Raw genomic sequence first — 23,059 nt, 5'->3', positions numbered from 1 at the left:
CCGGGTGACACAATATGACATCTGTCATAAGCATTCATTTATGCTCATGGCAGCATCCTGTCATAGTTATGATAGTCTTATGGTGCCACTGTCAAATAAGGTGTTACCAAATAACAGAACTAGCATTAATGAAACAACTGGAACAGTAACTGAAGAAATAATAAGCAGAGAACATGAATTTAGATTATTTTGATGTTCTTTACATCTGTAGTGCTGCAATGCATGCTTGGAGGCATGTTGCCAACAAAGGTGTTGCAGCAGTTGGCAGCAGAGTTTGACTGTCTCCCCCAAGGGAGCAGTGATGGCGAAAAGAAGCTTCTTGAAGCAATGAAGCTTTACAGCCAACTGGTTCAAAGCTTCATGGTGGTTCATTTGCTCTTCTGACAGTCGTATGATACCACTGTCAAATAAAGTCCTACCAGTTAATTTCTTCTAGTGTAAATACCCCATAATACAGTGAGGACGGCTGCGGCTTATAGTCCAGTGCGGCTTATCTAAAAACAAACGTTGTTTTGTGTCAAATTTGGTGGGTGGCGGCTTATAGTCAGGTGAGCCTTATAGTGTGAAAATTACGGTAAATGATTCACCATTTGAGTGAAAAATGGGTGCAAAAACTGTAAATTGACGAATACGCATAAAACAAAACAATACCTTATTCAACAAATAGGTCCAATTATTCTTGCATGAATTATTTTACCTTTGTATTCACCCATTCATTTCTTTGTCATGAACTAAAGTCTCCCACCTTTTTTGCCTGAACTATGACTAACTGGGAGCTGCTGTCTTCCATGAACAAAGCACAGTATGCAGAATGATTCATTACAGCCTGTTGCAGTTTCAATAGCTCCATTGAGGAGGTTTGAGCATTGTCAATCCAAATCAAGCCTGGTTCAGACTATCAACGACTAATGGAAGACAGCAACTCTCCACTGAAAATCAGACTAATAGACTAATGGTAGGGAAGCAGGTTAAGGTTGAGAGAAGCCTTTATAAAAGAGAACAATTCGCCTACTCAACATAATGATCCTCCTGCTCAAGCATCTCTCTCTTACTAAAATAAAAATGTATGGCCAATACGGACTGACTTATTGTTTGAACTGAAGACTGCATATCTGCATCCCAGCCAATGTCAATTGGTTAAAGGATTTTAAGTGACAATGAGTTACATTTTGTTTTCGAGTCGGTTCTTACGCCCTAGCAAGGACTAATTTGTTTTTCAAAATTGACATTAGTGACAGCAACTGAATTTAATTAAATATACATTCGTAAGAGGGGACGACACACGTTTGCCTTTGGCTTGTTGTCCTGGGGAACATTGCTGGATGGGGATGTTAATGTTAAACCATGAATTTTGTAGAAAGCAATTGTCACAGTCATGCTGACATTAGGACAAATAACTTAGCTTTGCGGGAATACAACTTGCAATGTCACAATAAATCATCGTTTACTGTTATGCCTTTGTTGCAATAATCTATCAGCAATGTAGTATGAAAGTGAGTGTATATTGCAATTGTACAGTTGAGTGAAAAAGTATCTGAACATTTGGAATTTCTCATATTTATGCATAAAATCACCATCAAACGTGATCTGATCTTTCAAAATAACACAGATGAAAATAAAGTGTCGGCTTTAACTAAAACCACCATAACATTTATAGGTTTTCATATTTAAATGAGGATAGCATGCATACAATGACTTCCTAAGGACACTTAAAGAACAATTGAAACTACGTTTTACCAAACATTTTAAGTCAGGTGTGTGCCCAATCACTGATGTGTGGTTTAAAGATGCCCTGCCCACTATAAAACACACACCTGGTAAGAAATGTCTTAATGAGAAGCATTATCTGATGTACATCATGGCTCCGTCAAAAGAGCTGTCTGAAGACCTGCGATCAAGGATTGTTGATTTGTATAAAGCTGGGAAAGGATACAAAACCATCTCTAATAGTCGATGTTCATCAATCGACAGTCAGAGAAGTTTTCTACAAATGGAGAGCATTTGGTGCAGTTGCTTCTCTCCCAAGGAGTGGCCGTTCACCAAAGATGACGCCAAGAGTTGAGCACAGAATACTCAGAGATGTAAAAAAGAACCTGCTAAAGACCGACAGAAATCACTCGCACAGTCCAATATCTCTGTGCACACATTAACTATAGGGTTGTTCCGATCATGTTTTTTTGCTCCCGATCCGATCGTTTTAGTATCTGCCGATCCCGATATTTCCCGATCCGATTGCTTTTTTTTGCTCCCGATTCAATTCCAATCATTCCCGATAATTTTTCCCGATCATATACATTTTGGCAATGCATTAAGAAAAAAATGAATAAAACTCGGACGAATATATACATTCAACATACAGTACGTTCAACATACAGTACATAAGTACTGTATTTGTTTATTATGACAATAAATCCTCAAGAAGGCATTTACATTATTAACATTCTTTCTGTGAGAGGGATCCACGGACCGAAAGACTTGTAATTCTTAAAGGATAAATGTGACTTTGTATATTGTGCCTAAATATTGCCATCTAGTGTATTTGTTGAGCTTTCAGTAAATGATACTGTAGCCATTTAACTGTTCTGCCCAAATGCATGATGGGAAGTGCAACCATGACTGTGCGTATTGGTACCAATTCATATATCTTCTCTGCGTTGGGAAATAACATAGGATGTTAAGAAAAAGATCAATTACTACTTGTCTTCCCCACATTGCTTCCCACAATATTTCTAATCGTAGGGAGAGGGATTGTAAGGCTTTAGCCAATTAAAAAAAAGGCTCCAAAGGCTGCCAAAATTCACTACTCATTTTATGCTGCCTTTTAGCTCTCTATATATACTGTAGGTAAAACGGCACCATTACAGATTCAACGCGACAATGCATGAGTGGGTCATGCAGCGCATGCGTTAATTGCGTGAAATATTTTAACGTGATAATTTTTTTTTTTTAATTACCGCCGTTAACGGGATAAATTTGATAACCCTACCTTAAAGTGATCCTCTAGTTTTAAGACATGTAATTCTTAAAAGATACATCTTAGTATGAGTTATAATAATTTGACATGAAATCCCTCAATGTTTTCGTTTTAATAAAATTTGTAAAATTATTTTAACTGATTGTTCACCATGGTTGTTGACGTCGCAGTGCCGTGACGTCACAAATCCCGCTGCCGGACTTCGGCGTGTCATTCATTAGCAACATCTCGTCAGTTCGTCCCTTCCAATTTGAACCAGAGCGGAAAAGTGAAGAGCAGGACAGCACTGTCGGTCGTTCACAAGACGAGCAGCAAAGGCGAAATGCAGAGCAAGAAATACCTGATGAGGCAAGAGTTGGGCTAAACTTCTGGTGTACTTGCGGCAAGTGCATCTCGATGACAACGGAGCGAGAGAGCGTATGTTGTCCAGAACTCAGGTTTTTGTCAGCAGATCTTCAAGGTGAGTTATTGCGTCATCAAACTCATTTCAATATAATTGTGTAGATTGTTAGCATCCAGAGCTGTCGTATGCTTTACATACAGTACAGGCCAAAACACATTGGCATTCGTGCCTTTTTATTTTCTTGACCATTGACATTATAAACTCTCACTGAAGGCAATAAAACTATGAATGTGTGGCGAGCTAGGGAAGGATGCGGAGTATCAAACCACGGAGCTAATCCGCGTTGTTTTATTGACATTTAGGCTGCAAGAAATAGCAATGTCTGTCTGGCATGCGACCCGCGGAAGGTAACAGTTATTTCCAGCTGTTCCCTTCACAAAGTACCCCCCCCCCCCCCCCCAACCACACAACGTGCCAACATAATTTCCGCCGGTGAATTCTGTTATAACTTGCTACAAATGCACACGTGTGTATTGTGTACTTAGAAAAAAGGTGAAATAACTAAAAACGTGTGATATTCTAGTATCTTCAAAGTAGTCACCCTTTTCTCTGATTACTGTTTGGCACTCTTGCCATTCTCGCGATGAGCTTTCAGAGGGAGTCCCCTAAAATGGATTTTGACTTCACATGTATGCCATTCCGGCGATGAGAATTTATTGCTTTATCAATGGGGTTGGGACATTTGTGTTGCATTGAATGAATTGCATTGGACGTGCTTTGATCAGTTTGAGTGGCAGCATCACTCATATTAGCTGAATACTGAACACACACTGCCTGATGAACTGACAGTAGAGGTGAATTATTAGCTTCCTCTGTGACTAGCGGTACGCCCGAAGGTTCGCCTCCCGCTGTAGCGACAGGAGCGGCTTGGGTGCTTAAGAGGGCGGCCAGAGTGTCTCGTCCGTCTCGCTTCATTGCGCGCATTTCACTCGATATCCGAGCAGGCTGAGGCTTCTTGTGCGGGAAAATAGTTGCAACAGCATTTGGTTTTAGTCTGCGCTTATATCTAGCCGCACCGGTGAGATCTTTCATTAGTTGTCATCTACTAAAATCCTCAAACGCGGTAGGAGAAAAATGGCGACAACAAAGCCTTGGTTGTTTGGGAAGATTTGCTTGTCTACAGGCATTTTCCCAAACCTTTCTCCTCTTCTTGTCAACAGGAAATTTGTGGAGACTCGCATCACTCTCCTTGTTTCCATTTGACTCGAAATTGCATCCATAAGCAGCACATCGTGGCATTTTACTTCGCGAGTTAAGCCAGTAATACACAGTTGTTGTACACACGCTACACGATTGGAAAAATATCATCTACGTTATCACTCCGCGCCCGCAGAACATGGCGCCAACTATCGGTCAAAATATGCACTAAATATTATAAAATATTTCCATTGATTTAACATTTTATGTGTTTCTAACGACATATTTTAATACAAGAGAACAATTGTGATTTATTAGAGCCTACATGTCTTTAAAATCGAGGATCACTTTAAGCCTAAACTAAAGACTGGATGAGTGTAACATATTATGTCTGTAATACAATTAGAAAACGATTTAATTAAAATATATATATATTAAAAAAGGCATGTCCGATATTTTTTTGCCGATTCCGATACTTTGCAAATGACGTGATCGGACCCGATCGATCAGCATCTAATTAACTATATGTAAAACTATGGCCAAGAATGGTGTTCATGGGAGGACTCCACAGAGGAAGTCACTGTTGTCTAAACAAAATATTTTTGCTCATTTAATGTTCGCAAAAAGGCACTTGGACACTCTACAGAAGTTTTGGCAAAATATTTTGCGGCCTGATGAAACCAAAGTTGAATTGTTTGGGAGTAATACACAGCGTCATGTGTGGAGGAAAAATGGAACAGCTCACCAACATCAACACCTCATCCCCACTGTGAAGCATGGCGGAGGGAGCATCATGATTTGGGGCTGTTTTGCTTCCTCAGGGCCTGGATAACTTGCAATCATTAATGGAAGAATGAATTCAAAGGTTATGAGGATTTCTTGCAGGAAAATCTGAGGCTGTCTGTCAGACAGTTGAAGCCAAAAAGAGGATGGATGCTGCAACAAGACAATGATCCAAAACACAGAAGTAAATCAACTTCAGAATGGTTTCAAAAGAACAAAATACAGGTTCTGGAGTGGCCAAACTATTAAATGTGATGGTTCACTTAATTATTTTTCCCCCTTCTGTCATTGTTTGCATTCTATCCTCATTAAAATATGCAAACCTATAAATGTTTAGGCGGTTTTGGTTAGAGCAGACACTGTTTTTTTTCATCTGTGTGGTTTTGACAAAGATCAGATCACATTTGATTGGAATTTTATGCAGAAATGTGAGAAATTCCTAAAGGTTCAGGTACTTTTTCATACCACGGTAGTAATAAAGGAAAACAAGTACTTAACCTTAAAGTTAGCTGATCATGCAATATTGTTACATGCTATTGAGTACTGTAACAGCAGGTTGTTTTACAGTACTTACTAGTAAGTATAGTTTCTGGGTTTACTCCACAGATATCCAATACAAATGGTCAACATTAATAAATGCTGGCATGAAAAGCTGCCATGATCTACAGGCAACGATGTCACACATTTAGTAACTTTTTTATTGTCATGTCACAGGACTACTCCGTGGGCGCACAGGAGGTGGGAAGCAGAGCACTTGTGCATAGATGACAATGCATATTAAATTGTCCAGATAAACAAAGGCTGAGTCATGATTCTCTGTTCACCTCGGACAAAACAACCACAAAGAAGAATATAAGGTGCTCATTTTCTGTAAAATCAGGCCCCTCATTCACACACTTAGTGAGGTAAGACAGCCCAATCACCACCCCTTAAAAAGTGAGCATCCATAGACGAATGAAAATTTATTGTCAAACTCGGGCTCCAGCCTTCCTGTGGAGAGTTTGCAGTTAGTTTATCCAAATATCTTGGAACTATACCGCAATGGAAATAGTCAACTAAATGGCAACATTGCAAGACACAACTACAGGATTATCTCGATGAAAGTAAACACTAAAAATGACTAATAAAATCCGTGAGGATTATTTGGATGTGGATTTATGACGTTAATTAGCTAATTCAAGGAATTTAAGTGCTGTTTCATCCGGGCAAGGCAAGGCAAATTTTTTTGTATAGCACAATTCAACACAAGGCAATTCAAAGTGCTTTACTTTTTCTTTAGTCAAAAGAACCTTTAAAACAAATGCAATCGAAACAGGAAATAAAATTATACATGAAAATCACATTAAATTGAAATCAGAAATGGAAATAAAGCAGAAAAGGAATAAAAACCAAATAGCTTGAAGTTTGAAATATGTACATAGTTATGGATATGCTGATATAAACAAGTGTTTTCAGCCCTGATTTAAAGGAGCTAACAGTTTAAGCACACTTCAGACCTTCAGGTAATTCGTTCCAGAAGTGAGGAGCATAATAACTAAATACTGCCTCACCCTGCTTGGTTCTTGTTGTTGGAACATATAGGAGACCGGTTCCAGACGACCTTAGGGGTCTAGATGTTTCATAGGGATCCAACAAATTGAGCATGTATTTTGGTCCAAGGCCATTAAGTGTTTTGTAGACGAGCAGTAGTATTTTATAGTCTATCCTTTGACTCACTGGAAGCCAGTGTAACGATTTCAAAACCGGTGTAATGTGGTCCAATTTCCTTGTATTTGTAAGGAATCTGGCAGCAGCATTCTGTACTTGTTGCAGCTTCCTTACTGATTTTTTTTCAAGACCCGTAAATACACTGTTGCAATAGTCTAATCTACTGAAAATGAATGCATGCATACGTTTTTCAATGTCTTGTTGAGTCAGAAGCCCCTTAATTCTGGCTATATTTTTTAGGTGGTAATAAGCAGATTGTGTGACCAACTTTAGATGGCTATCACATTTTAGCTCGGAGTCAATAATTACGCCAAGATTTCTGGCTTGATTTGTAGCTGTAATTGACATTGTGCTCAGGTGCGTGCTTAACTTTGATCTTTCCTTTTTTGGCCCAAAGATGATCACTTCTGTCGTCTCCACATTTAGCTGGAGAAAATTCTGGCACATGTGTTCATTGATTTAATGAATGCATTTACTCAAGGAGACTAAGGGACTATAATACTGTGGGGACACAGAAATGTAGAGTTGTGCGTCATCTGCATTGGTGTGATAGGAGAAGTCATACTGTTCAATGATCTGAGCTGGGGAAGCATATAGATGTTAAATAAGAGTGGTCCAAGAATGGACCCTTGAGGGACTCCACATGTGAATTTGGTTGGTTCTGACTGATGATTTCCGCGGCAGTAAGATCTAATAGTAGCAGAACAGATAATTTGCCTGCATCAGTATTCCAACAAATATCATGTAGGACTTTGATAAGCAAGGTCTCGGTGCTGTGTTGTGGCCGAAGTCCAGACTGAAATGAGTTTAAAAGATTGTTTTGCATCATAAAAACCTGGATCTGTTCGAATACAACCCTCTCGATAATTTTCCCCAGGAATGTCAGATTTGATATTGGCCTATAATTACCAATGGTTGAGGCATCTAGATTAGGTTTTTTAAGAAGAGGTTTTATTACTGCAGTTTTTAAAATCTGTGGGAACTCTTCTGTTTGGAGGGAAGTATTAATAATCTGAAGTATGTCTGGGGCTATGCAATGAAAAACAGTTTTGAAAAAGTTTGAAGGAAGGATGTCAAGGCAGCATGTTGTGGGCTTTAATTTTGACACAATTTCTGTTGAAGTGGCATAGTCCAAGAGGATGAACTGTCTAAGATTGACATGGGGGACAGTTTGGGATGCATTTAGTGTAACAATTATTAATCTGGAGTTGCACACAGTCTCTAATCTTCAGTACTTTTGTGTAAAGAATGCTGCGAAATCATTACAGGACACCTCAGATACCAATGCCTGAGGCACTTTAGAAATTAAGTAGAAATGCATTAGCTGCATTCTAAGGATAAGACTAATATTTCAAATGAAGCAGACAATAAAATCTTTAAAGTGCAAGAGCATCGTCTCTTACAGAGTAGGATTTTTAACTGTCAAAAAAAACAGTGGAGCGTTGCAACAGTGCATGCTTCCTTATTACCCTTATTGCTTGCTGAAGGGGAAAATAAAAGATCTGTTAGGACAGCTGATGTGTGGTTCACTATCACTATGACCGTGAGCGTAAAGGATTAAATATGTCAAAAAACTACTGATAGTCAGTGACGCAAACAAAACTTGCGTAGCTCAGTATTCCATCATTGCACAGACACCTACTCACACATTATCATATTTGCAAAGGACGTAATGTGCATGCACAAAGACAGCATGTCATGCTATTATCTAAACAATAAGCACTTACTCATAAATTATAGTTATATAAACCAAACACACATTTTAACATTGACGTCTAAGACTATTTTTAGCTTTTCAGCACTGTTGAGGTTTGCTTTTTGCATATAGACCCTACTAACCAACGTCACAGAATGACGTGTCACTGTATCCGGCCGCCATATTGTCCGTCATTGTTTATCCGTATTCTCAATGGTTTCAATTTGTCGTGCAATTTATAGTGCAATTCATGGAAGCCCCGGTGCTTTCAGACGCTGTAAACTCATCGGATCCGTTGCATAAAAGGCGTTATGTGGAAAAGCTTCAGTCTATCCATTCGCCAGATCCATATTTGATGCCTAAATCGATATTTTTCGATCCGCTGTCTTCGCCCTCTCTACCTGACATCTGCTACCCTGATATTTACAGCTATCTTGTCCACACAAAATCAGCCTATTCTCACAAAAGTTTGAAAAACTTTAAGAGCAGCACTCTAAGCAACATTACCCCTTTACTTCCAATTTTCTAAAATGGCGACAATCAATAAAAAAAAAGTTGACTGCGATGGGCGACGCTTCAAGGATAGGTGGATATTGGACTATTTCTTCAATAAAACACGCAACAACTGTGTCTGCCTCATTTGCAAAGAGACAGTCGCTGTTTTCAAAGAGTTCGATGTGACGCGATAATGATATTACCGAACAAGACACGATGACATGTACGACAAACATTACAGGGAAGATACGCAGCGAGAAATTATAGCAACTTGAAGCTAGTTTAATTTCACAGCAGCAGTATTTCGCAAGAGCCCGAGTGTCGAAAGAGAACGCCACAAAGACAAGATTGTTGAAATTATGAATTAAAAAAAAAATAAAGCAAATTTGACATACAGAAGGGCTTGCTAAAATTTGTTTAAATATATTGTTCTATGTAAATCAGCCAAGGTAGCCCCCCGCATTTTTACCACACCAAATCTGGCCCCCTTTGCAAAAGGTTTGGACACACCTGTTTAACTGATGATCCGTAGACGAGGCCAGCTTCTTTCACTTGGTACCAGCTAAATATTATTCAAAAAATAATGATGGTGGAAGAAATAAGCCTCTTGAATTTGAAACTGTATGTTGTCGGCGATTAGCCTCGCAATGATCTTAATTGTGGTTGTCAGCCCAAAACCCTCTAAATATATATTAAATGCATCTTACCACATATAAAATGACTACTACATAATCTGTGGTGATCGTTTGGTGCCCAGTTTTCTCGTCGAATTGCAGCCGTCCATCTCGCTCTCCTCTCCGGGTCTCTCGGAATACGGTAGAAATTCAAGTCTCTCCGTCTATCTTCACTGTTACAGCAGCCAACCGCCACACACGCCTTCACCATTTTGATTAGTAATATTAACGAGCAGAAAAACACGCCATAATAGGAGGAATTTACGTAGCGGTAATGCGTAAACACGACGAGTTGACGGACAATATGGCGCAGAGGCGTGGTTGTGACGTCATGTGAGTAGGGTCTATAGGAAGTATATAGTGTATTTTTTTAAGCCTATACAGTGGATATAAAAGTCTCCATGTCACTGTTAAAACAACAGATTTTTAATGCCAAAACGCCTATGATTTATTTCTGCTTTCTAGCAGATGCCTGAAGCTTAACTGCAAACACCAACTGTCATTTGGAATTGTAATAACTCTATCCACCTTATCCACTGGCCAAGTTCAAGATGAAGTATAATGCCGCCGCCACTATGCTTCACTGTAGGTATGGTGTTTTTGTTGTTACAGAACAGTGATGTGCGTCCAAACACAAAGTCTAACAAAGTCTCCCAAACACTTTGGAAAATATCTAGCTGAAAACACAATTGAACAAATACCTTTATGAGTAAACGGGAACATCAAAGGATTCAAGTTCTTGCCCAATACTTTATAACAGTTTAAGACCTTTATAGCATCAAATAAAAGATCACTATATTACATCTTTCTTTCGATTCCCTGCTCACTTCTGTGCCATCCAAGCCTGTTGCTTAGCAACTTCTTGATCAATACTTGCTCCTTGCCAAAACAGAACAAAGAGAAGGAAACAGTGAAGTTCAATCTAGCAAACATCGCTGAAGTACAAAAGCCAAGTGAGACGCCATTCATGTATTTGTCCGTCACTGGTGGTTGCCATTGGCAACGTCTCACCATTGTTGCCTGACTGAACACTTGCATTACATGGGCGGTGAAGTGCCGTGTGAAATGTGGGGATTATTGTGGATAGACATTTGGTTGACTAAATATTCTATGCTTGTTGATAACAGGAATCGGGCATTAGATGGGAAGACGGGGGCAACATTTACATTCGCAAGGCTTCAATATGAACGTCTGCGAGGCACTAGGTGACAAGTCAGCATTTTAGTCCCCAAATTTATTTCAACACTTGCTGATGTCTGTATTTCACATATGAACAGTGGGGCCTCAAAACCACTGAAAGGCCAAAAGCTTGGACAATGTGATAGTTGTTTGTTTTCCCACCAAACTATCAACTTTTTCTAGTGTCAAAAAAAACACTGCCTGTATGGTGAATGCAAGTTTAACATTGCTAATCGTTAGATTTATTTAATTCACGCCATGCAATGACATCTGGTTATGACTTAATTATTAGCCTTAAATGTAGTCTCCCTCTTACATCCACCTCAAGTTGTTGTCATGGCGATGATGAGCATAAATATAACACTCGCTAGATTGGTGTTTATATGCATTAAAAAGGCAAACGGCCAATTGAAAAGTGTGTTTTTGTTCATGGCAGGGCAAAAACCATCGAAAGATGCTTATGTTGTAAACTGAGCTGGGGAAGGGTGGAGTGACTAAGTGTTACAAACACCGTTAGCATTAGCTTAAGCAAGTTAAGAACATTTTTAGTGCCAACATTTCTGCACAGTATGATTAGGACAGCCCAAAAGGCAAAGCTCTGATATTTGTTTCCATTGTAATTTCAAAATCATATGGCCCAGTGGTGTTACCAGGATGTTAGGTGTGGGTGGCCATTAGTCAAAAAAAAAAAAAAAAAAAAAAAAAAAAAAAAAAAAAAAAAAAAAAAAGCTACAATGCTCAAGTAGGTCGAAATCCAGCGTAGGGCTACTGCACCTTAAAACATGTTTTGTTTTCTCCTTGAGATAACTGTTGTTGTGATGATCTAAACAAATAAAAGTTGATTTATTTGACTGAACAGTATAGACACATAGGTGACAATGTTTTTTTTTTTTTTTAGGTAACCTATTGTGGTTCCTCGGTTTTATTATTACTATCATTATTATTATTATAGTTATTCTTTGTTCTGCAGCCCCCTCAATTTGACCCCCTTAGAATGCTTCAAAATGCACCAAAATCGGCAGGCAGGTCAAGACAGGTGCAATCTTTGATACCGTGTAAAGACAAGTTCCAAATACACAATGTAGCGCCAAGCGCCCCCTATCAGTCATTCTTTTTCCCACCGACGCTTTGAGCTCTACTTCGACCCCCTCAGAATGCTTCAAAATTCAACAGCCAGGTGAACACTGGTGAAAACTTTGATAAAATGTAAACTAAACTAGGCCTGCAAGCAGGACTGAACGGGCCCTCGCAATCTAACGCAACTCGGACGTCATGCAACTCGGACAGTGTGCAGGTCAGGGTGGTGGCAGATCGTCCTCTCTAATCATCTCATTAGAACCTAACATGCGCGAAAGTTGCCTCTTTACATTCACACACCTAAGAGATAAAAACCCCTATTGGACAGAGGACTACAAAAAAGGAGCGAATAAAGGGTCATCACAGCAACAGACAGAGACATGTGGACATGTGCCGTAAAATAAGTATTTTAAAAGGTCTTGAAACTACAATGACCAACCTGAAAAGAACTGGACATATATTTTAAAAAATGAGTGACTTTCTATTGCCACTAGTTGGCGCTGTAGGGTTGATGCAAATGACCCCTACAGGACCCTTCAGACTATGACTCAACAAGCACGATATGTTTGGCGCAGATATGTTGTAGAAGTTATGACTGTTCAAAACTTGTGGTGAGACGAAATGGCTTCAGTCATTTTTACTTCTCCTGTTGGACCCTTCTGCTTCAACCAAACCTCAGTATTTTTCATCAGGCACCTGAACACATGTCTTAAGGCTCCCCTGATGCAGGTTTGAGGTGAATAGATTTTTTTTCCTTGGAGGAGGACCCTGTTTCGTAAAAAAGGCATTTCCTGTTCCCACTAGGGGGCGCTAGGCCTAATGAGTAATATTTCAATGCACTCGTGTTAAGGGTGGGATGCCGCATATACATGCCAGATATAAAAAAGATTGAACGTTGTTTCAAGGAGCTATTAGTCCTTTACTGAATTTGTCATTTTGCCGAAAAAATGGCCGACTTTGGCACCACGCCCAGGTCAGACCCATGAATGGAAACGCACCATTTTGAAAAGTTTAGATTTCATATGTCTCCTGAATTGTCTAACCAATTTTGAAGATGATCCAACTGATTCCCTCTGTGACAAGGTCTCAAATGTGCACCCTGTTAATTGATAAAAATTTCACATTCGATCCAAAATACCCGATTTCCTGTTGGGTTTGGAATATGGGTGCAAGAGACTTTTTGGAGCAGTTTTGCACAAGGTATCGACTCCCCAAATTTCATTGCTCTACGTTAAAAAAACCTAATAGGAAACGCCTTTTTGAAAAATTCAAGGGGGCGCCACTGAGCCATTTTGTTACATTTTTTTGTAACGTTGCAAGATTATCGAAATCCACACAAAGCCGCATGTATGTGCAAAATTTGGTGAGTTTTCGTGCATGTCCAGGCCTCCAAATGTAAACTGTACTAGAAATGGACAGAAATTTCACATTCGATCCAAAATACCCGATTTTCTGTTGGATTTGGAATATGGGTGCAAGAGGCTTTTTTGAGCAGTTAGGGATAAGGTATCTACTCCCCAAATTTCATTGCTCTACGTTGAAAAAACCCAATAGGAAAGGCCTTTTTTAAAACTCCTTTCTGTCGCCACTAGTTGGCACTGTAGAGTTGATGCAAATGACCCCTACAGGACCCTTCAGGGTATGACTCTCAACAAGCATGGGAAGTTTGGCGCAGATATGTTGTATATCTGCTGAGTTATGACTGTTCAAAGTATTTTGTGAGACAAATTGTTGACGATCATTTTCACTTTCATGTTTGGACCCCTCCGCTTCAACGAAACCTCAATATTTTTCATCAGGCACCTGAACACAGGTCTTAAGGCTCCCCTGATGCAGGTTTGAGGTCAACAGATTTTTTTCCCTTGGAGGAGGAACCTGTCTCGTAAAAAAAGGCATTTCCTGTTCTCACTAGGGGGCGCTAGGCCTAATGGGTAATATTTCAATGCAGTCGTGTTCAGGCTGGGATACCGCATATACATGGCAGATATGAAAAAGATTGAAAGTTGTGTCAAGGAATTATTAGCCATTTACTGAATTCGGTGTTTTGCCGAAAAAATGGCCGACTTTGGCACCACGCCCAGGTCAGACCCGCGAATGAAAACACACCATTTTACAAACTTAAGATCTCATATGTCTCCTGAACAGTCTCACCAATTTTGAAGATGATCCAACTAACTCCCTCGGCGAAAAGGTCTCAAATGTGCACCCTGTAAATCGATAAAAATTTCATATTCGATCCAAAATAACCGATTTCCTGTTGGGTTTGGAATATTGGTGCCAATGCTTTTTTGAAGCGGTTTTAGACAAGGTATAGACTCCCCAAATTTCATTGCTCTACGCTGACAAACCCTAATGTTATAGGCCAATTTTAAAATTTCAAGGGGGCGCCACTGAGCCATTTTGTTACATTTTTTTGCAACGTTGTTAAATTATCGAAATTTACAATTTTCCGCACATATGTGCAAATTTTGGTGACTTTTCGCGCATGTTCAGGCCTCCAAATTGGCCGTTTTCATTTGCCCTGAAAAAAAAAAAAAATTAATTAAAAAAAAAAAAAAAATCCTTTGCAAAACAATAGGGCCTTTGCACGCCTAGTGCTCGGGCCCTAATAAATAAATAAATAAATAAATAAATAAATAAATAAAATGCGCAAATGTGTGTAGCGTCCCCTAGGAACAAAACCAACATTTCATTTGATTTTTTTTTTTTTTTTTAAGGCGAAAGAGGAGGTAACAACGCAAAGGGTAAAACTTAGAACACATCAGTACTATATGAATGGGATACCATACACGGTGCCCAGACTGCCATTAGTACTACATCCAATTTTCTTTGGGTGGGCAGAGCGTGTCCGTGGGTGGGCACAGAGCCACAATGCCGTATAAATGTTATGCATGAGTCTACGCTGGACTATTTTCTATGGATATAAATGTTACAAATTTTTTTTTAATGCGGTAATCACGAAAATCTGCTATACAAAATTAGTAAGCTGAAAAAAATTGCAAAAAAGGAACAGAGATCCATTATCACATGTAGGTGGTATTAATGTATAATGCAGGAGTGGGTGCATTTAAAGTGCTCGAGGGCGGTGAAACCACACATCTTCTGGCACGAGGTGCTTCCTGATAAATGCTTCACTTAAATTTTATGCAGTTTAGAGGTAATGTTTAGTTAGTTAGGCTGACATATAGAGAGGAATTGAGGCAATCACATGCGGTACATTAGGTCGACAATCTTTTTTGTGGATACATATACTGAAGCATGGTTTTCTTTTTCATAGTATTAAGCAATATGATTTTGCCGTGACTTTTTCTAATTTATCTTTGGTGTCAGCTAAATGACCATTTGTACTGAGTTGTGGTAAAAACACAAACGACAACAAGAAATCCATTTTACATTGCATTTTACTCAGGGGTTGATGTGTCGTCAAACAGACCAGAAAAAAAAAAACAAAATGGTAATTTAATTAATAGACCCCTTGGTTAGTCTGTTACTTTTTCCTCCATCTGCTTTGCCGCTTAATGAGAAAATTATAGAAATGTGTTCTGGTTTCACTCACTTTATTCAAACTGCATCTGCTCAATAATTCACAATAACAGTTCCTGCAAAAAAAAAAAAATCACAAAAAAAATTACAAGGAAATTATTTGAAACTCACGAGGGCAGCTATATACTTGGCAGTTTGCGTATTTCATAAATATTACTTAATTTTTTTCATTGCCAGAAATCAGCAAGACTTTTGTAATATTATCAAGGAGGTCACGTAGTTGTGTCTGCATATTATTTATAAAAAAAAGTTTATATGTCTGTGTCATTTATGTCGTATAACCTAGAGGCGCAGAAAAAATTTTAATAAATGAAATGAATCAACATTTTTTTCTAGACACTAATTTCTTTGGAATCCACTCTTTTATTTAAATGTTTTAAGACAACATTGACGTAACTCTGCTCTCAAAACCAAAATTTACCTTTTTCACCCTGGCTGAAGACAGCTAAGGTCTGTCCACCCAGTGAGTTCATGGTGAAGGGATGCTCTCTGGGGACCTTCAGAGGTGTATCGCTTTCCTGTGCAGCACCCACAGAGGTTAGCTCTTCATTCAAGCTGAAACAAACCTGACCAAAGCAATAACAAAATAGTGCATTGGTAAAATAAGCAAATATGAAGTGTACAAGCATGAAAAAAATCTGCAGCGACACATACAGACAAATGTTTCATGCATGGTTCACATTCACAAGACACTGAAGGGGTGTCAAACTCTTTTTTTTTTTGGTCACTGGCCACATTGTAGCTATGGTTTCCCTCTGATGGCCATTATGACAGCATTTTGTGTTAAAGACAGCTGAACTGTTATAATTTGCATAGTTGTTAGTCTTGGTATTACTATTATCCTAAAAATACACATAGAGATTCAACTCATTAGCAGATATTGACTGTGCGGGACATCAAAGCCATTTTTGACTTTTTGACAGTACCATTGACTATCAACATGATTATTCACAGCACGGCTGCCATGTTTAAATAAATTGGACATTTGTCGCCATCAATTGTAGCCAATGTGTTAATAAGTGGGAGTAGGGTTGCCAACTGTCCCTTGTGAAACTGAATCGTCCGATATTCAGAAACAAAAGTACGTGTCCCTTATTGACCTTTCAAGGGATGCGCCTTGTCCCGTATCATCATCAAACTCGAAAATAGTAATTGTAGAACGAATTAATAGTGGTAAAGTGCTTTACAAGAATATGCAGAGAAACGCATTCCCTCGCCTCTCCTGCTTTTTACCAATGAGCTGACGGAACAATGACAATACGAAATCCCACTCATCTCATTGGTCGAAGTATTGTCACTAACGGAAGACAACATAAGAGTGTGGGAGATAAGACGTTTCAGTGAAGCGCGAGTAAAAAGCATCTTCAAAACGATGATCATTTAATTTCTTGTTCTTCTCTGTGTACTCCATTTTCACTAATTGTAGTATATTTTTGTGTTCTGTCAATTTCATTTGTATTTCTACGTTATACTTGGAGTGATCATTTGAGAAATTGTTATTGCTGAGGGGACTTTGAACGCACCTAAATTGTAAATAAATAAATAAATAAATAAATGAAAATTTAGCTGAGAGTTTGTACTTTAAAAAAAAAAAAAAAAAAAGGTCTTTGAAAAAAATAATAACGGCCAAAAACACACACACACATACACATTAAAGGCTCAGGACCTTAAGCGTTAAATTATGCAATTTTAAATTTAGGAGGACAGATTTAATTCTAGGATATTTTAGGATATACATTGCTGATATTGTTATTCCATGATCTTATACTGTATAACTCAAATATGTACCTCAACAAGACATGAAAAACTTATGCATGCATTCATTTTCAGTAGATTGGACTATTGCAACGTTATATTTACAGGTCTTGATAAAAAAAAATCAGTCAGGAAGCTGCAGCTAGTACAGAATGCTGCAGGCAGAGTCCTCACAAATACAAGGAAACTGGACCACATTACACCAGTTTTGAAATTGTTACACTGGGTTCAAGTGAGTCGAAGGATAGACTATAAAATACTACTGCTGGTTTACAAAACACTTAATCGCCTTGGACCAAAATACATGCTAAGTTTGTTGGATCCCTATGAAACATCTAGACCCCTAAGGTCATCTGGAACCAGTCTCCTGTATGTTCCAAGAACAAGAACCAGGAAGGGTGAGGCAGCATTTAGTTATTATGCTCCTCACCTCTGGAACAACGAACAAGTTACCTGAAGGTCTGAAGTATGCTCAAACTGTTAGCTCCTTTAAATCAGGGCTAAAAACGCTTTTGTTTAGCACAGCATATCCATAACTGCCTACAGTATATATTTCAAGCCATTTGCTTTCTGTTCCTCTTGTGCTTTAACTCCATTGTTGATTTCAATTATTTTTGTAGTCTTTTTTGTTCTAATTGTGATTAAATGCGGTTTTTAAGTATAATTTCATTTCCTGTTTCGATTGTCATTGTTTTTACTTTCAAGTGATTTAATGCAATTTTTATGATCTTCATGTGATGTAAAGCACTTTGAATTGTCTTGTGTTGAATTGTGCTATATAAATAAATTTCCCTTGCCTTACCTAATTAATTCAGTTTAGACTGCTACAGATATTCTAATAATATAATTATAATTGAAATAATCACTTCTCACATACAAAAAAATAATTAAAGGGTGACGGTTATCGGGCCAGCTCCCAGCTGGTACTCCTTCAGCTTTTGCTCCCCATCAGAAATTGCAACTTGCCGTTCTACGCTCGTGCGTAACGGCTATCCAGCCGCTCCAAAATAAGCACCACCAACTTTCCCAAGAAATAAATATGTACTTACGTTTGGTCGTGGACGCACATGAAGGAAAGTTCTCCTCAAGCACATCCTATTATGTGGCTGCGCTCGACTTGACTGCACGCCGCTCTCTCACCGCTAACGTCTTCCTCCTGCCGCTAAGCATTTTTCTTTTTTACGCCGTATTAATGTTGCAATTGTGCATTTATGAATACTTATTACTTGTAACTTGTTTATTTAGCACCTTTGGATAATGTCGAGAGCCCAAATGAATGTAACAAAGCGCAAAATCTGACAGAACACTGGCTCCACCAATGAGGTGTCCTTTTTATTCAGGGAGTTGGCAACCCTAAATGTGAGCAATATATAAGGAACATTTCAGTCCAGTGACTTTAGTAGTTATGCCTCACCTGACTTTTGCCTTGCTTCCTGTGAGGGTGATGAGGAGACACGGTCAAGTTAATGAAGAACAAAAAGATTACGAAAAGATCAAAGTTAATGTGAAACTACTTATATTTTTGTTGTATTATATATATTTCTCAACTGTGATATACATACTTTCCAATTGTAATCTTTCCCACCTCTCCTTTCTCTTTTGCTTTGTCCCACTGTTGGGCTAAATATTTGGGAACCTAGAGGTGGACAAAAAATATAAATTAAAAAAAAAAAAAAAAAGTCTTTAGCTTTACATTCGCAAGTCACTTTTGACTATTGTAAAACGTCTAAAAAAATCGAAGTTTAAAAGTTAAAACTGGCTGACACCGACAGCTGATTAATTGGACACTAATGATAGTACCGTTTGTGAAGTACATTTCTTCATCATTTTGATCATTTTCAGGTGAACGAACCTTAACAAGCCACACGCCATTACTTTGTTTAGCTCCAGTAAGGTTAACTTCACCCTTTTCGGACATATTTCCCATGCAATGTCAAAAAATCGGTACAGCAAAGACAAACCACACAAACAGGTTTTAACCTTAAACGAGTTTGTTGGAAATTTTCTGACCGGAAATTACCGGTTGTTTCTTTCACAATAAATCTCGGTATGTGCCGTTCTGTCATACATAAAGTTACAATGTGTTTACCGACTTCCATAGTAACAACAATAATAATAACTAAACCACTGCCAATAAAAATAAATACTGATTTAGATGATCAATGTGTCAGCTGTTTCCCTAATACAAAAGTAAATTACAAAACGTTGTATCCTTGTATATTGTTATTTATTATTGATTAATTTATTATTATCATTACTATTATTATTATTATGTAATCCCAAATAATAAAACAGCAGAAAATGGTAACACGTCAACGCCACCTAATTTCAAACAACATGCTTGTTCTGTCATGTTATTGTTGTTAATTAAAGAAAAAAAAAATAGTCGAGCAAACATTTCGATTTCCTGCCACATGGTTGACCCATCAAATTAAAGTACCGCTATTAGAATAAACATTTGTTTCACCAAAAATAAATAAATAAATAATAATAATCATAATAATCATAATAATAACAACAACAACAAAAATATTTCTTTTAAAAAGTATAAACCATCGAAAACATACAAGGTAACGTACTTCACCGCGAGAGCGTCTTCATAGCAACGACCTTTGTTTTGAATGAAAAGGCTACAACCTCTGCCTCTTAAGGGACATTTTTATCAAGAAAAAAAATGTAAAACAGTTTAAAATTATTTTAGTTTCTGATTGAGACACACCGTAGGAAGGCCTGAGTCCAAATTCGAACCTAGAACCTTGTATATCTTGAGGCAGACACTTCAAATCGGATAATGCTGCATCTTTTTTAATGCTTTTCTTTTATCCTCATATTTCATCACATAAAATAAAATTATGCCCCTCTTTGGGCTCATCTACAGTTTTACCTTTAACAGAGATTTAGCATCACCTTGTGGTTTTAAAGCAGTCCTGCATCATACTTTAGTTTGAGTATGATTACTTGATCAGTATTTCAAACGACTTTCGTAGAGGAAGTTTCCGCTAAAATTACAAATTTCACGCAATAAGCAGGTTTTAGAGACACAGAGGAACTGGAACGATCACAGAAAGGCAACAGTGTTCATGTTCATATATTTATTCATATATTCAATTTCAATACTGTATAACTTTACATGTATAACTTTACATGAAACTTGCAACATTGACATTTGAATATACTGTACTGGACACATTTGCACCTAAAGTAACTATATTATAACGTTTTGTTGTACGTTAGTTAGTTAGTTAGTTAGTTAGTTAGTTAGTTAGTTAGTTAGTTAGTTAGTTTGTTTGTTTGTTTGTTTGTTTGTTTGTTTGTTTGTGTGTCCTAAAGACAACAAGTGCTTCACTTATTTGGATAATTTTGGCCTCAAAAGTTTAAACCACAATCCTCATTTGAATTGTGTGTATTGAAAATTAGTTGAATTTTTTCATATTATTTGTTAGCAAGAGGTAATGGTTTCGAGTCTTGGCTCCGGCCCAGTTTGCAAGTTCTTTCTGTGCATGTGTGGGTTTTCCCCTGCTACAAAGTTACCGAAAGTGGGCTCCAGCTCACCCATGACCTCTATGAGGACACGAGCCAAGCATTAGGGAAAATTGAAGTTTTATGTTTTTAAAACATAAGATTGTGTTAGAGGTGACTTGAGTACATTTTGAAAGAGTCAAGGGCATTCTACTTCCAAACTCATCAGTTGGTTGAAAGGTTCATGAATCCCTTTTCATCACGAATAAAATTAACTTGGCACTGAGCAGCTGAATTCCCTTCGAAGCAGGGCTTTATATTTCACAAAGGAAGCAGCTATATTGCAGGGCTACAGCCCAGAGAGAAAGATGCTTTCAACACGAAGAGTAGCCCTTAATCTCGTGATTTTAAACATAACATCTTTGCACATCTGGCTCACACAAAGACAATTAGGAAACCTGACATTCTTTTGCATTATTTTATAATAAAGAAGATTCTAACTGCACTGATTCCTAGAATGAATTGAGGCTCTGTTGCCATAGCAGCAACCATCTGGCAGTTAGTCTTTAAAGTAGGAGCACAAGGGCATCCGCCAAGATTTTACTGTATGATTCAGAGAAGAGGTTCAAGACCGGTTTCTTGTTTTATGAATTATTTCTTATTCTTATTAGCTCGTTACATTGTAAAATATTCCATCCCCTATTTCCTAGCATTGAAAGTGTCCTGTCAATAAATGTGTGATCGATGTGTCATGTATTGTACGCAGTTTTTAGCTCCAGTGGAATACGGTCCATATTTGCTTTCTACTTTTTAGTTCATTCCCTGTGTCATGTTAACCACTAACATAATCCAAACTATTTGAACTGGAAGGGCTGGCAGGGATGCAAGTAAAAATGGATAAATACATCAATGCAAGGGCATAGGTTTGGTCTCAACAATGGTAGGGATGATATAACAGCATAACCACGCATGTACACTTTTTGCTCAGTATGGGACATTATAAAGACCAAACAGATTGGGTGAACGGGGGTCAGGACTACATTTCTCACGAATATGAACCTAAATAATTGATATGCTAAATCAGGGGTACTCATTACGTCGATTTCGAGTGACTAGTCGATCGCAACGCTAGTGTGGGTAGCTCGCAGCAACCCCCCCCCGACATTTATTTATTTATTTATATTTTTATGGACATAGTGCGTGTATGTTGTGTTGTGTCAGCAACATATGAGGTTATGTAGCACCCGTCTCTCTCTAAGCAGCTTCTTGCTCATATTTTTCTGGTTCTATAGTTTCTAGCAGAGTTCACTATATTTCTCACAGTTTAATTAACATTAACAGTAGACAATATAAACAGAAGGACAGTTCTCCCTAAGTAGCTTTCACCTGAGTTTTGCAGGTTAGCAAGTTCACACAGTTTAATCTTATGCTAACTCTGATGCAGGTCGGACTTTCAGTAGCTAAATTAGTAATGTGTTTCCCACCTCCACAACAATGGCGTCTTTTTAAATTACTTGAAGTGCTGGCTGCTGGTCGAAAAAAAAAGAACGGCATGTTGTCGACATGGACAATATTTCTGTCGGGGTTGTGTGAGTGTGAGCGTGCGGGTGAATGTCGGCAGTGGGTCAAGTCATCAGCCAATCAAACGTGCGTTTAAGGGGGGGGGAAAAATAGACCGGTGCATTCAGCAAGTGAAAAGGGGTAAGTTTGAACATCATGAAAATAATTCACTTAATAATGGTAGGGTCAGTTCTATCCTTACAACATATGGGAAGACAATCTAATTTACCTGTATTACTGAACCCATTATATAATCCATATAAGGTTGCTTAAAGGTTGGTGGGGACAATTTGAGCATCCTGTGGTTGGTAGTATTATGTCCCTACCGTCCCTATGCAAACCTACGCCCTTGCCATAAACAATGGCAATGTGTCGGCGAACACCTGTAGGTCAATCTGCTTTACCAAGCCAGTCTTGTTTTTCAACTAGTTTGACAAAGTTGGCATTGAAAGCTTACATAACTCGCTTATCATCATGGATTTCTTCTTCATTATTAAACCATGGCTGCGCTCAAGTTTCCCTTTCACTCACCAGTCACGCTGTCTGAGGCTGGGGATTCATTAATTGTACAGACTGTGAGATAGTCCATTAATGCAATGAAGGAGGCACAAATATAT

The 23,059-nt window shown here is 38.3% G+C and overlaps 1 protein-coding gene across 2 annotated transcripts in view; it reads right to left on the bottom strand.

Moving 5' to 3' along the window:
- Window positions 1–19,419, bottom strand: part of LOC130926496 (general transcription factor IIF subunit 2-like) — a 49,158-nt gene extending 29,739 nt beyond the window's left edge. Inside the window, exons 1-4 of one of the 2 annotated variants that reach the window (XM_057851410.1) lie at window positions 19,276–19,419; window positions 18,986–19,059; window positions 18,838–18,856; window positions 16,090–16,234 (exon numbers count right to left, since the gene is read on the bottom strand). In XM_057851410.1, coding sequence (XP_057707393.1) covers window positions 16,090–16,234; window positions 18,838–18,856; window positions 18,986–19,059; window positions 19,276–19,350 — 313 coding nt within the window. In that variant the 5' untranslated portion in view covers window positions 19,351–19,419. Of the gene's footprint in view, window positions 1–16,089; window positions 16,235–18,837; window positions 18,857–18,985; window positions 19,060–19,223 lie in introns of both variants that reach the window. The other variant, XM_057851411.1, reaches the window with a different exon arrangement.
- Window positions 19,420–23,059: the final 3,640 nt, after the last annotated feature.

This window comes from Corythoichthys intestinalis, chromosome 12 (genome assembly GCF_030265065.1).
Source record: "Corythoichthys intestinalis isolate RoL2023-P3 chromosome 12, ASM3026506v1, whole genome shotgun sequence".
NCBI classification, from domain to species: Eukaryota; Metazoa; Chordata; class Actinopteri; order Syngnathiformes; family Syngnathidae; genus Corythoichthys; species Corythoichthys intestinalis.
The sequence above is the reverse complement of the archived record's forward strand: the minus strand, read 5'-3'. Positions and strand labels throughout refer to the sequence as shown.